Raw genomic sequence first — 12969 nt, forward strand, 5'->3', positions numbered from 1 at the left:
ATACACCTTCCAGAGTCGCATACGGGAAAGAGAGCCGCCCCTGGAGACGGCAGAGGGAGAAAGCGAGTCAAATTCTCCTCATTTCGCATGGCCCAGGAGGGCTTTTCTTACACCAGGCTCTGGACGATGGGGCAGGGAGAGGACCCTTCACTGATGTTTGTGCACTGGTGAATTCTGATTGGTGTGGATCTATTTCTAGGTTTGGTTTCAGGGTTATCTTCTGACTGGATACTGATTGTGTACATTTGTTGTTTTTTTTTTAAAGCAAGTGAGGCATGGTGGTACAGGTCTGTAATCCCAGCATTCTGGGAGGCTGAGGCAGGGGAGTCTAAAGTTAGATAGGGACCACCCCAAGCCATTTAATGTTTTAGCAAGACCCTGTCTTAAAATGAAAAAGGGCTGAGGATATAGCTCAGAAGGCCTTGGGTTCAAGCCCAAGGATCACAAAACAAAACAAAGCAGATAATAAAAATGTATCTTATTATCAGCCATTGCAGTCACTTATTTGATAAACAGAGAAGTTTAATATTAAAGTTACTCCGGGGCTGGGGATTTAGCTCAGCGGCAAAAGCGCCTGCCTGGCATGCGCAAGGTCGTGAGTTCGGTTCCCGGTACCGGAGAAAACCAAAACCAAAAAAAAAAAAAAAAAATTAAAGTTACTCTGTGATCCTGAGTCAGCACACAGGTTGTATAGACAGGTGTCACTGAGACATCATAAATAACTTGCAGATATGTTTATATAATACAAAATATAATCAAATATTTAAGAGTATTTCACTTTAAAAATGTGCCCTGAAAGTATCTGTGTAATAATATGAGTTGCTCCTTATAAAACTAATAAAAATGAATAAGGAGGAGCTGGGGATATAGCTCAGTGGCACAAGCGCCTGCCTGGCAAGTATAAGGTCCTGAGTTCGATTGCCGGTACCAAATAAAAATAAAAAAAAAATAAAAAATGAATATGGAATTTTATATGTCCTCCTCCTCCTCCTAACTCTGTTAAATAATCGACATATATTATGTGTGGCAATGACACTTGCCAATTAAAAGTAAAGACAGTGGTCCCAGCCCTCTGGGAGGCTGAGACAGGAGGATCGCAAGTTGGAGCCCAGCCTAGGTAACTTAGCTACTTTGTGAGACCCTGTCTCAAAATACAGTATGGAAAAGGGCTGAGGGAAGTGAGAAGGCCCAGTGTCTGATCACCAGTACCACAAAAAAGGTGATAATTTATCTTACTCCATTTGCACCAATGCAATAAAGAAAAAATGTGTGAAAGTTTATCATGTATTTGCTTTTACTTATTTATGCATTTATTTATTTTGCAGTACTGTGGGTTGAACCTGGGACCTTCTCACTGAGCTACAATTCTAGCCCTTTAAAATTCTTTAAAAATTTTGAGACAGGGTCTTGCTAAGTAGCTAGATCATCCAGGTTGGACTTGAATTTGCAATCCCCCTGCCTCAGCCTCCCGGAGTGCCAGGATTACAGGCGTGCACCACCACACTTGGCTGCGTGCTTGCCTTTGGTTCATTAAAACTGAGTCTATCGAAAAAATCATTTTCGATAGACTACATGAAGACCTAGGTGTGGTTGGTGCTCAGCAACCGTGCTGAACAAATGAATATAGAAGTAAATGAATTTACGATACCTTTGTGTGTATAGCCGTACAAGCTAGAAGCTTCGGCTGGTTAAAATTATGTTAGTAGTTTTGCTCATGAGAATCAAATTGTGTGGCTTTAAGTGGTTTTTCAAAATCCCGTGGTGGGCTGGAGATTTAGCTCAGCGGCAAAAGCGCCTGCCTGGCAAGCGCAAGGTCCTGGGTTCGGTTCCCGGTACTGGAGAAAAACCAAAAAAACAAAACAAAACAAAAAAAAAAACCACTGGGCTGGGGATTTAGCTCAGCGGCAAAAGCGCCTGCCTGGCAAGCGCAAGGTCGTGGGTTCAGTTCCCGGTACCGGAGAAAAACCAAAAAAAACAAAAAAAAAACAAAAAAAAACAAAATCCCGTGGTATTTGAAAGTCAAGATGTCGAGGTGGATACACTTTCCTCAGCAGCAAGTTCGTGTCCCTGTGGCTTTGGGAGCTGGGTTCCGCGTCCACCTCCGAGAGGGTCGTTCTGGCCAGATGCCTGCGTCCGCGGGTAGGGTGTTTCCCGCGCCTCCCACGTGCTGCCGATGCGATTGTAGGTGACGTCACTGCCATTGTTGTGCAAGAGCTGAGTCAGGGGGCTGAGCAGCTTATTCTGAGCCGATTGTGACTCAGTCAGCAAAGCCCAGGTCCCGGTCCTGTCGCTGCCGGACCCTGCTGCTCCCTGCCGATTCTTTCATTGGCAAGGACTGCTTACAGGTCTGCTTCTAAACTGTACTTCTGTTTTTTTGTTTTTTTTTTTTTTAAGTGTTATTAAACTGTATTTGAAAAGTTCTTCTACTTAATATATACAATGTACAAAAGAAGTTAAAAGGAGGAAGCAGAGGAAGGTTTTCTGGTGTATATGATGCAAACACTCCCCTTTCCCTCATCAGTAGTTCCGTGTATGTCCATCTTACCCAAGAGAAAACACGAAAGGCCAATCAAAAATTTCACTTATAGGGCTGGGGATTTAGCTCAGTGGCATAAGCGCCTGTTTGGCAAGTGCGAGGTCGTGAGTTCGATCCCCGGTACCGCAAAAAAAAAAAAAAAACCACTTATAAATAGAAAAAGCATTCAAACAATGGAATTGCAACTTTCCCCCTCACACTGCAACTCACTCTACTTTGACTATAATAAACATAAATAATGGCATTTCAAAAATCTGTTTTTACATCTTTACCTTAAAGTTTAACAGAAATTCCTCTAACAATTGAGAAGAAAACACTCCTTTGTAACAATGCCACAAAATAGTTTTCAATGCATAACATAAAACATGCCCTTAACATAAAAGACGCCCTCCTGATGGAGGGCATGGGCATTACACTTGGCCCCTCTGAGGTATAAATGCAGCTATATTTGTGCTGAGTAGATAGTCTATAAGGTATGCAAAGGTCTGCATGTTTGTATAAAAGTGGGGGCAATAGCATCCTGAAAACTTACTTTTTAAATTTTTTATAATAATGAGGATTAACTAGGAAAAAATACTTTAGCCCAGTAACATAGCCAGAGGGATTCTGAACTCTTAACCAATGCAAATGGTTATCACATTTAAAAAATACTTAACATTGCATTTGATTAAAAAAAAAAGCTGAACAAGAAAAACATACAAATATTTAAATACAGCAGGACACCACAAAAAGCATACTATAGATAAACGTGAAATCAGTCAAGCTTTTCCAAGACAGAAAATCCTTTTAATCCACCAGCAAGTCCCTATGAAAAGAGTATGCGTACAATAAAAGTGACAAGGGAGCACCCAGGACACCCCCAAGAGGCTTGCTACACCGTGTACCGTTACTGCGCCGTCTCTGGTACGCACGGTGGCCAACAGGTGACAGGAAGTCCATCTGACAATGGTTGAGTAACTTCCTTTCACCGCTGCTACTGGCTGAAATCATCACTGCTTTCGAAGACCAGGAAAAAGCCGAGTATAGCTGTGAAGATGACCGTGTTTCCTGTGAGAACAAGTGCACTAGTGCCCCCCTCAATCAGACGTGCTCTGGCAAATACAAAAGGGAGTCCAAGAGCGGAGACACGATGCCTGTTGTGAGAAATAGCACCAGTTCCTTGCACGCATTACTCATAGCCTCTGTGTCACCCACTAACCTTCTTGCTCTGCAGTATGGAACAGGGAAAAAACAGGACAAAGAGGGGCCAGTGTGGGTCGTATATCGGAAGGGCACATCCAAGCATCAAAAACATTAGCCACTCGCTCCTCCAAGGGACAAACTCATCAAAGCTTTGAAGCCGGCCATGGCGGTGATGTTGCTTCTGGCTCCACGGCCCGAGGCGGTGGCAGTGGGCAGCGGCGGCCACCAGACAACACCCGGAAGGGCTGAAACTGTACATCTGTTTCCATAATTTTGAAGAAAGTCGTCACTAAGAATACTACGTGCATAGCGAAGCATTAACAGTGACGTCTCTTAGCAACGAACGCTCACCATCCCTTGGATTTTTAAGGAAGACCAAGGTGTGGAAATTGCGTCTGTCAGGACTCACACTCGTGTTTCCGCATATATAACATTGGGATGTTCTGAATTTTGCAAACACACCCCTGCATGTGTGTAAAGCCTTGCATTGATTCACGGTCTGAGAACAAAGGTACATACTAATTTAAGGAAGCAAAATCCCTAGCGGTAGGAGTGACAGTCCCAGGACTGCCAGGGTTTTCGGCAGCCCACTCCTTGTGTCATGGGGTGTTTGCTGTTGACTCCTCCACCCCTGCAGCTGCGTCTTACAGACCCGAAGGGCTTCGTGGTTTACAAAGCTTTTTCCCCAAAACTGGCTCCTGGGTTCTCGCGACAACTTGTGACGTGAGGAGGTAAGTGTGATCCTTCCCCACCAAGGCGAAGCAGTTAACTAGGCAGAAATATTCCAGATGGAAAGATTGCGCACCTATTTTTGAAAGTGGGTACTGCTCAGGAGCGTGTGGAAAGGAAGGGAAGCCAACGTCTGGGCGGGCTATGCCGATGTGTTAATTTTTAAAGTTTTAGACAAAAGTGAAAGTTGGGTTACACTCAAGTTTCTGTACTAATAACAGCTAACATTTAATGGTGACGGTGTGCCACGTATGAATCAGCTCACCAGCTCCTTGTCCGGGCTAAAGGGCAGAGCACCAGAGCTGAATGACTTTCCCCGAAGAGAGCAGAGCTGGATCTGAACTCGGGCGGCCCTCCTCCGGCCTGTCCTCCCTCCTGGCTGGCTTCAGGCTGGCCCGGTTGAATAGCCGGCTGGGAAAATCTCTGCTCGCTCACCAGTCTTTGCCAGGGCTGGCTGTCCCTCCCCGCCCCGCGGCCTCCAGCGGTGTTGTCACGGAGACGGGGTAATCCATCACCCTCACACTAAGGGGCGCCTCACAGTCAGTGAGAGGTACCCAGGATGACGCACGCGAGGGATTGCAGCAGATGGACACACCCAGGTCACCGTCCCCACCACCACGACGTAGGACACTTCCCCTAATCCTGACTGTCCTGTGACCCTCCCGAGAACCAGCCAAACCCTCTCTCCACCCCTTCAGCCCAGAGGACCGCTGGCCTGCTTTCTGTCACTCGCAGTCGTGCAGATGGAACTGTGCCCTGCCAATCTTTTGGGTCTGGCTTCTTTAGCGCAGTGTAATGCTTTTGAAATTTGCCCTGTGTTTCAAAACATTATTTTATCATTATTGTTTTTTAAAGAGACAGATCTCAGTCATCCAGGCTGGCTTCAAACTCCTGGGCCCAAGTGTTCCTTCTGTCTCAACCTCCTGAGCATCTGGGGGTGTAGGAGCGTAGGATCAAGTCTGGCCGCCCATGGTGCTTGTATAGCAGCAGCTCCTGCCCTCCTCCCTTGTCGGTGGGTTGTATTTGAGCGTGTGGATTTGCCATCATTCGTTTATTCTTCTGGTGGTTATTTTTCAACCAGAATTCTGGTCACAATGTCCTCTTTGATCAATACCCCCTGGATGTCACAGCTGTAGCCTTCCTAACAAGCTATAGTGGTAACAAGGAATAATGAACACTAACTTTTGTAGTTTGACTTTGAATTTATGATGCAAATGTTGAGCGATGACATTTAATCTTAGATTTGGTTGCTTTTTGGTTGTTAGTTTGTTTTTATTTTTATTTTTTTGAGATAGGGTCTCGCTCATGGCTCAGGCTGGCTTTGAACTTGCAGAGATCCTTCTGCCTCAGCCTCCTGAGTGCTGGGATTATATACATGCACCCAGCATAAAAGCTTCTTTAATCTTGCAATCAAGGGCTAGGCACGATACCGCACACCTGTAATCCCAGCACTTGGGAGGCTGGGGCAGGAGGATCTCTGCAAGTTTGAGGCCATCCTGGACTACATAGTGAAACCCTGTCTCAAAAAAGCATTTGTTATTCCAGAAAAAGTGATTCATTCCACCATATGAGTATACTTTTCATTTTCATTTGATATTTGAGTACGTTTTAGAGCCCGAAGGTTTTAGATTGGCTGTTTAGTTGTCTAAACTCTAAATACTTGCTAATTTATTCATTTTATACCTGGTAGAACTTTCTGTAGGGGAACTGTTAGCTAGACGAGACAGTTTTACCGTATTAAGTTGATGATTTAAAAAAAAATGTCTGTGTTTGCCGTTCTAAGTCACGTTCTAGTATCGAGCTCATCTGCAGTGGCTTGAACACTGAATTCTTTTTCAGGGCCGCCAGCAGGTGGCGCTCGTGTACCACCTAAAAGTGGTGATTTGGCGCTCCAGAGGTTTTTCTAGGGGGTTCCCTTCCTGCGGAGACAAATCCATTTGGGTAATTAAGACCCATTACCTTTGGTTATCAGAGTCATACCTGTTGTTTGTTAAACATTTTTAGAAAATGTACAAAATGTTCTAGGCGTGGTGTCACACTCCTTCAATAACTTCAGCTATTGGGGAGGCTGAAGCAGGAGGATTGCACGTTGCAGGCTGGTTTGGGCAGTTTAACAAGATTCTACCTCAAAAATAAAATAAAAATAAATGAAAATGTCTAGGATGTAGCTCAGTGCTCCCTGGATTCCATCCTCATTATGGTAAACACAGTAAAACAAAATACAACAAAATGCTGGATGTGGTGGCGCACCCCTGTAATCCCAGCACTTGGGAGGCTGAGGCAGGAGGATTGGTGAGAGTTCGAGACCAGCCTGGGTTACAAAGTGAGCTCAAGGCCAGCTTGAACTGCATAGCGAGACCCTGTCTCAAAAAGATGAAAAAAAAAAAATACAACAAAATGTAGAAGAGAAAAATAAAACCTCCTCCAAACCCCTGGCAAGTCCCCATGACACTGTGATGACAATTCAGGAAATAATGTATTTTCTTTTTTTTTTTTTTTTCTTTTTGGTTTTTCTCCAGTACCGGGAACTGAACTCATGACCTTGTGCTTGCCAGGCAGGTGCTTTGCCGCTGAGCTAAATCCCCAGCCCTGAGATAATGTATTTTCTAAACCTTTCTTTAGCTTATGCATCCAACAAATGCATAGCAAAGTAAAATTTTAAGTTAGTAAACTTTCAGGTTTTTAAAATGACTGTCAGCACTGTGCTTGCCCCTGCCATCTGGTCCTTTACTTAGTTTTTTTTTCATTCTTTCTTGGGAGTCATTTTCCTTCACTTCTGCAGTTCGCTCCTTGCTGGGTCCTACGGGCCTTTGGTGCTTGCGCTGAATCCACTGAGTGGCTCTGCGTGGCTGTAGTGAGACAACACTTTCTGCGGGCTGGGGCGCGGGCTTCCCCCACACCACGAGCCTCCAGAACTGTGCGGAGTGCGCTGCTGTGATTTACAGCCTCCGGTCTGAGGCGTCTGTGACAGGGCCCAAAGAGACCAAGCCAGACAGGAAGACGGGTGCTGGGCTCACTGCGCTTCCTGGCGGGGGGAAGAGAGCAACGTGGGTTTAGCAGGCAGGAATCGAATGCTTCCTTTGCCAGGTGAAGACTATCCCGACCAAGCTCTTGTTAGGAGGACACTGCTCTGTGGGCCTTGCCTCTGTGCTGTGAGATCCTAGGCACGGGCGCTCCAAGGAGAATTTTGCGAGCTCATTGTTTTGTTTTTCCTTTTTAAATAAACTTTTCCTGCATAGCGGACCCTGGGGCCAAAGCACAGGTGAAATGCTGTCCTACCTGCCCTGGGAAGCCCCTCCTCGTCCTGTCCTCGTCACCTGCTGGGGCCATGGCGGCTACGAGGCGGCTACCAAGGCAGTGTGCCGGTCGCCAACGTGCCGATCGCATCCACAGCCCCGGGTGAGATGCGGTTGCCTGGGTGGCGCATGCAGAGAGAGGACGGAAGGTGCAGTCAGCACGCAGGGTCAGGGAGAAAAGTCTGAGAAACTTCCGGTGACAGTGGTGCCCTGGGGAGCCCTGCGCGGGGGCCGCTGCTTCAACAGCAGGGCAGGGGGCCGCTGAGGTGGCGGAGAGCGGATCCCTGGGTACCGGATTTGCGCGAGCCCCCGGCCTCGGAGCCGGCACCGTTAGACACAGTGATGACCAACTCCCGCGCACTCTTCAGAGCAGGGCCTATCTGCGGGTGCTTCTGAGACCAGGGAAGTGGCGCCTTCGGTGTCTGCGTCAGGAAGTGACTCTGACAGTTTCCCTGGGTGTGTAAGGTAAACTCTCCTCGGGAGATGTGCCAGCCGGGCAGAGAGGCGGGGAGGAGTGTGGAGGACCATCTGGAGGACTCTCCTTGAAAGAAGAGCAGCTACCTCCATTGCGGCTGAGCCTGGCCCTGTTTCCCCATGCTGACGTGTGCCGAGCTGGCTGGGACTTCTCCTTACCCCTTCAACTGGCTTTGAGCAATGCACACGGGTCCAGCGGGGGTGCTGATGACAGTCTTTGAAGCAAGGTGACAGGGCCGTGTTTCCCTGCCCTGCATAGCTCCCAAATAAACATGTGAGAGCCGGGCGGGGTGGAGAGCCAGGCTCCCGCTGTCAGCTGGGATGAGCCTCGAGGTAAGAGGCCATGACTTCCCAGGGCGTGAAGGATCACACATCCGAGCTGAAGCACCAACCCCGAAACACTAGCTACGACCTCAGCTGTGTCATGCAGATTGCTCTTCCTGCACATCCTTCTCTCTGCATGTGCAGGGGTGATTTCCCGCCTCCTACCTAGCCCAGCTCGGGACACTCACCTACTTCCCGCCATTCTCACAGTCACTCATCCTCAAAGCACTCCCTTCTTCATGAATGGATAAAAACTGGGTTCGGCCCTGGGCTGAGGCCTTTGCTCCAGTTATCCATCATCCTAGCTGGACGTAGGACCCCTTGGCTCCCCACAATTACAAATGTGCCTTAGGGTCTTTGTTCTCGCCGTGGGCTGGAAATGAAACCCATGGAATCAACTGGCTAGAATTCCAGTAACTTTTCCGCAGGATTACAAATGCGAACTTCCCGGACGGAGGAAGAGCTCTCCGTAGAGAAGTGACAGTGTGGGGTGAGTGGAGGGCCGGGAACTGTCACAAATCGGAACAGGGGGATGGCTTCAAAGCTGCATGCCTACGCAGTCGGCGTCAACGAGCACAGAAGCACTCAGCTCTGGAAGCCTCTGGGGCAGCTCCTCCTCCGTCCCTCCCTGGGACACTCTTTGCTGTCATCCCAGGGGTCTTCCATCGCCTTCTGGTTCCACGCAGTAAACAATCATGGACCAGCGCGTTCCAGGCTCCTCACTGTCTGTGCGTGTGATCTCATTTAACCCCCAGCAACCCCGCCCCGAGGAGCAGGTTAGAAGATCAAGAAACAGGGCGCCCAGAGCCAAGCTACTTGTTGTTAAGCAGCAGAGCCAGGGTTTGAACTCGGAGTTTGCCAGAACCCAGGCTCTCAACCGCTCAGCCCTGTTGTGGGCTTCCCTTAGGGGTCTGGAATTGGAAGCTGAACCACCGTCTTCACCCGGCAAAGGCTGAGACTTTGGCAGACTCCGACTTCTATTCCTGGCTGCCGGAAACTCCACTAGAAGCCCCAGGGGAAGGGCCAGGAAATCGGCCCCGTCCTGTGCGTCCCATTTCCTCCTCCTCTTCCCGCCCGGCTGGCCTGCAGCCGCAGCACGCACTGCCCCTCACAAACCTGTCTCTTTCCTCCTCCGCAGTGGGCCCTTTGAACGTCTGCACTGTCTCTCGCACTGCCCACTTCCTGGCGGGGTCTCCCTCTGCCCTCAGCTGTGAGCCCCTCAAGGTGAAGACGGCTCATCCGTCACTGCACATTCTGTCTCCCGTCTGGCGAGCCACAGCGGCTTGGTCAGTGTTTCTCTCCTTCCTGAAAGATCCAAGCCTGACGTCTTTATTCCAGTGCTTATCTAGTTTATGACTGAATATTATAAAAATCTTTCTCCATGCGCTGGACATTATTGTTGGAACCAGGAATGCTCACACTTTGTATTGTTACTATTCATCTTTTATTAAAATCAGCTCTATTAGTACTACTTCATCAAAGCTCTGTAATTAAAAAAAAAAAAGCCCAAGTCACCAGAAGGAAGTTCAGTAGACAGCTACGCCAGGGCCCAGGAAGACAGAAAGTGATTTGCTTTGTTATGGCGAGCGACATGGTCACTGGGACTTGTAACTGGACACTGCATCAGAGGACAAAGAGTGCTCAAGGGGGAGGAGAATCCAGAGAAAATCAACAGGCCAAAGCAGAGACTGAATGACTGCAGCGTGTTACTCAGAAAGGACCCATTCCTACTTGGAAATTTCTCACTCCTAAGGAGCAAATCACGGGGCAGATCTGGAGAAAGTTTCACATCAGTTCTTCAACTTCCTGAACTTGGGAGGAGACCACCTGCCCGTTGATCTCCTCCTGCACGATTGTCTTGATTCTTCGGGTTTTACTCGGGTCTGAAGATCAAAACAGAATGAAGGGAGCAGACATCAGCGTTTCCAGGATTATGCCGGCACTGGTTGCTGAGTAACTTCAGCTTCCAAGCTGGGTCTTGCCTGATACCATCCGTCAAACTTCAGCTTTCAAAAGTGACATCTACATTCTAAAAATGTGCTCTGTGCCGTGGCGATGAAACGCATTTAATACGGCCTTGAGCGCGAGTGAAAGCGGTTTTCGTTTTATAACATTCATCAGGTGACGCGGTTCCCAGAATACCTCTGCGTAAAGCAGATTTTTTCCCCCTCCCGGGCTTGCCAGAAGTTTTAACGAGCTCCTCTACCCTGCAAGAATACACAGATGTCTGTCCTCGACTCGTTATGAATAATAGTCTACTACTCAACGGGCCTTTAGCATTTTCGGCATTAATAGATGTGATTCCGACTATTTTAAGAGCCTGTCCTGTGCATACCTTTAGACGAATCCGTTGACGGGGTTCGGGATTTGGAGTCTGTTCCAGGTAAGGTCTCGATCAAGCCGTCACTGCAAAGAAAGCAAGGCACAGGGCATCGCATGCGGGTGGCTGGAAAGGGCAGCGACGAAGAGAATTTGCTGTTTGAGCTCAAAATTAGAAAAGCACATAAAACTATGGCCGCAGAGAGAACCCCACATTTCCTGATTGGAGGGTGTATTCTGAGAGGAACCGATCGGTTCAGCCGTTGTTTCCAGACCTCGCCTAAAATGCAAAAAGGATTACCCGGCAATTCGTGGACGATCTGGTCTCGGAAGTTAGATTCTCTAGCCGCAGGGGTCCCCTGCCTGCACCCCCAGCCTCGCCTGCGCTCACCCCGCGGCCTCCCCGTCCAGCAGGCGGCGGTAGGTGTCGATCTCCAGCTCCAGCCGGGCCTTGGCGTCCAGCAGCCGCTGGTGCTCCCCGCCCTGGCGCTCGGCGTCGGCGCGCACCTGCTGCAGCTGCGCCTCCAGGTGGCCCACGAGCTGCTGCACCTGGGACAGCTGGCCGCAGTAGTCGCGCTCCGTCTCCGCCAGCGACTCCTCCAGGGATTTCTTCTGCAGGCGGGAGGGGAAGGAAAACAGGAGGCGGTCGATGAGCCCACAGTCGTCGCGCCATCGTCCCTGGAGGTGGAAACAAGGTTGCGCCCGTGCGCTCCTGCCTACCACGGCGAGCTGGGACTGCAGCTCGATCTCCAGGCTCTGCAGCGCGCGCCGCAGGTCGGTGACCTCGCTCCGGCCCGACTGCAGCTGCTCGGTGTTGGTGCTGATCTCCTTCCGGAGCTCCCCGCTCTGCAGGGCGGAGGGCAGAGGGGAGAGCGCTGAGCGCGCGGGCCGGCTGCCGAGGTCGCCGAGCCCTCCGCGTTGCGGTCGCTACCTTTTCCAGGAACCAGGCCTCCGCGTCCTTGCGGTTCTGCTCTGCGACAGCTTCATACTGCGCCCTCATGGCGTTGAGGAGCCTGGTGAGGTCCACGCCCGGCGCCGCGTCCATTTCCACGCTGACCTCGCCAGGGCCGTCGGCGCGGAAGCTCTGGAGCTCCTGCGGGAGCAGGGAGGAAGGGTGCGGGTCCGTGGTGACCTTCAGGGCCCTGGGGACCTTTGCCTTCGGGGCCTCTTTCTCCACAAAAGTGTTATACATCTTATTTGTGTGTGTGTGTGTGTGTGTGTGTGTGTGTGTGTGTGTGTGTGTGTTTGAGACAGGTTATTAGTTCAGGCTAACCTTCAACTCACAGCGACCCTCCTGCCTCAGTCTCCCCAGTGCTGGGATGACAGGCCTATGCCACCACGCCCGGCTCACACCTTACTTTTCGACTGACTTGATACAAAGACAACTATATTAACACGATACATTAAGACTTTAAAACCTAAAAGTACACATTTTTCTGATTTTAAAAGAACGTAAGGCTCATTTTCATAGGCCCTAAAATTATCACAGGCATTGGATGCAGAACTTGGGCCAGTGGATTAGTTTTCCCTGCCTGGAGGGTCCACTGCAGGGTCTACTACCTTGACCAGAGGGGAGGCCTGCTGTGTGGGCTTTGGGTTTTTCCTACAGGTGCAAACCCGGAGCGGTGAGCAGCGCGTAGGATTGTGCACTATTTGCGTGTACACAGTCATTACAATCCACTGGGAACTTCTTTTCAAAATACTTGTTGCAGTTTTAGAGATAGACTCTCCAGAAGTTGATCCAGCTGGTTTCAAACTTGGGATTCTCCTGCCTCAGCCTCCAGAGCGCTGGGACTACAGCTTTGAGCCACCACGTCTGGTTGGGTAGAAACTTGTCTAGAAGCCAGTTGCCAGCGGGCAGTCTGTGCCTCAGCGCCACAGGGCAACTCGTCAGGGTCCATGCACGTGTGCTTCTCTGAGGTAGCATTACATAATATTGGTAGAATTTTGTTTAACTTTTGAAATACCAAAAGCCACTAAATTGAGATAAAAGCCACTCAATTGAGATAATGAAAATTCTTACTGTCAGTACCTAATAATTGAGAATGACAAAATCAGAAAGGTTACTAATTCATTAAACCTTAGTAGGAACCACCTATACCAGAGAGA

At 49.3% G+C, this 12969-nt stretch overlaps 1 protein-coding gene and 1 pseudogene across 1 annotated transcript in view; both read right to left on the reverse strand.

Moving 5' to 3' along the window:
• Positions 1–3311: 3311 nt before the first annotated feature.
• Positions 3312–5009, reverse strand: LOC102019975 (annotated as a pseudogene).
• A 4979-nt stretch (positions 5010–9988) lies between these two features.
• Positions 9989–12969, reverse strand: part of LOC102020299 (keratin, type I cytoskeletal 12) — a 5335-nt gene continuing 2354 nt past the window's right edge. The window contains exons 4-8 of the mRNA XM_005394376.2: positions 11792–11953; positions 11581–11706; positions 11252–11472; positions 10877–10947; positions 9989–10424 (exon numbers count right to left, since the gene is read on the reverse strand). Coding sequence (XP_005394433.1) covers positions 10327–10424; positions 10877–10947; positions 11252–11472; positions 11581–11706; positions 11792–11953 — 678 coding nt within the window. The 3' untranslated portion in view covers positions 9989–10326. The remainder of the gene's footprint in view (positions 10425–10876; positions 10948–11251; positions 11473–11580; positions 11707–11791; positions 11954–12969) is intronic.

The sequence above is a fragment of the Chinchilla lanigera genome, unplaced genomic scaffold, assembly GCF_000276665.1.
Source record: "Chinchilla lanigera isolate Chin_1 unplaced genomic scaffold, ChiLan1.0 scaffold00050, whole genome shotgun sequence".
Lineage (NCBI taxonomy): Eukaryota > Metazoa > Chordata > Mammalia > Rodentia > Chinchillidae > Chinchilla > Chinchilla lanigera.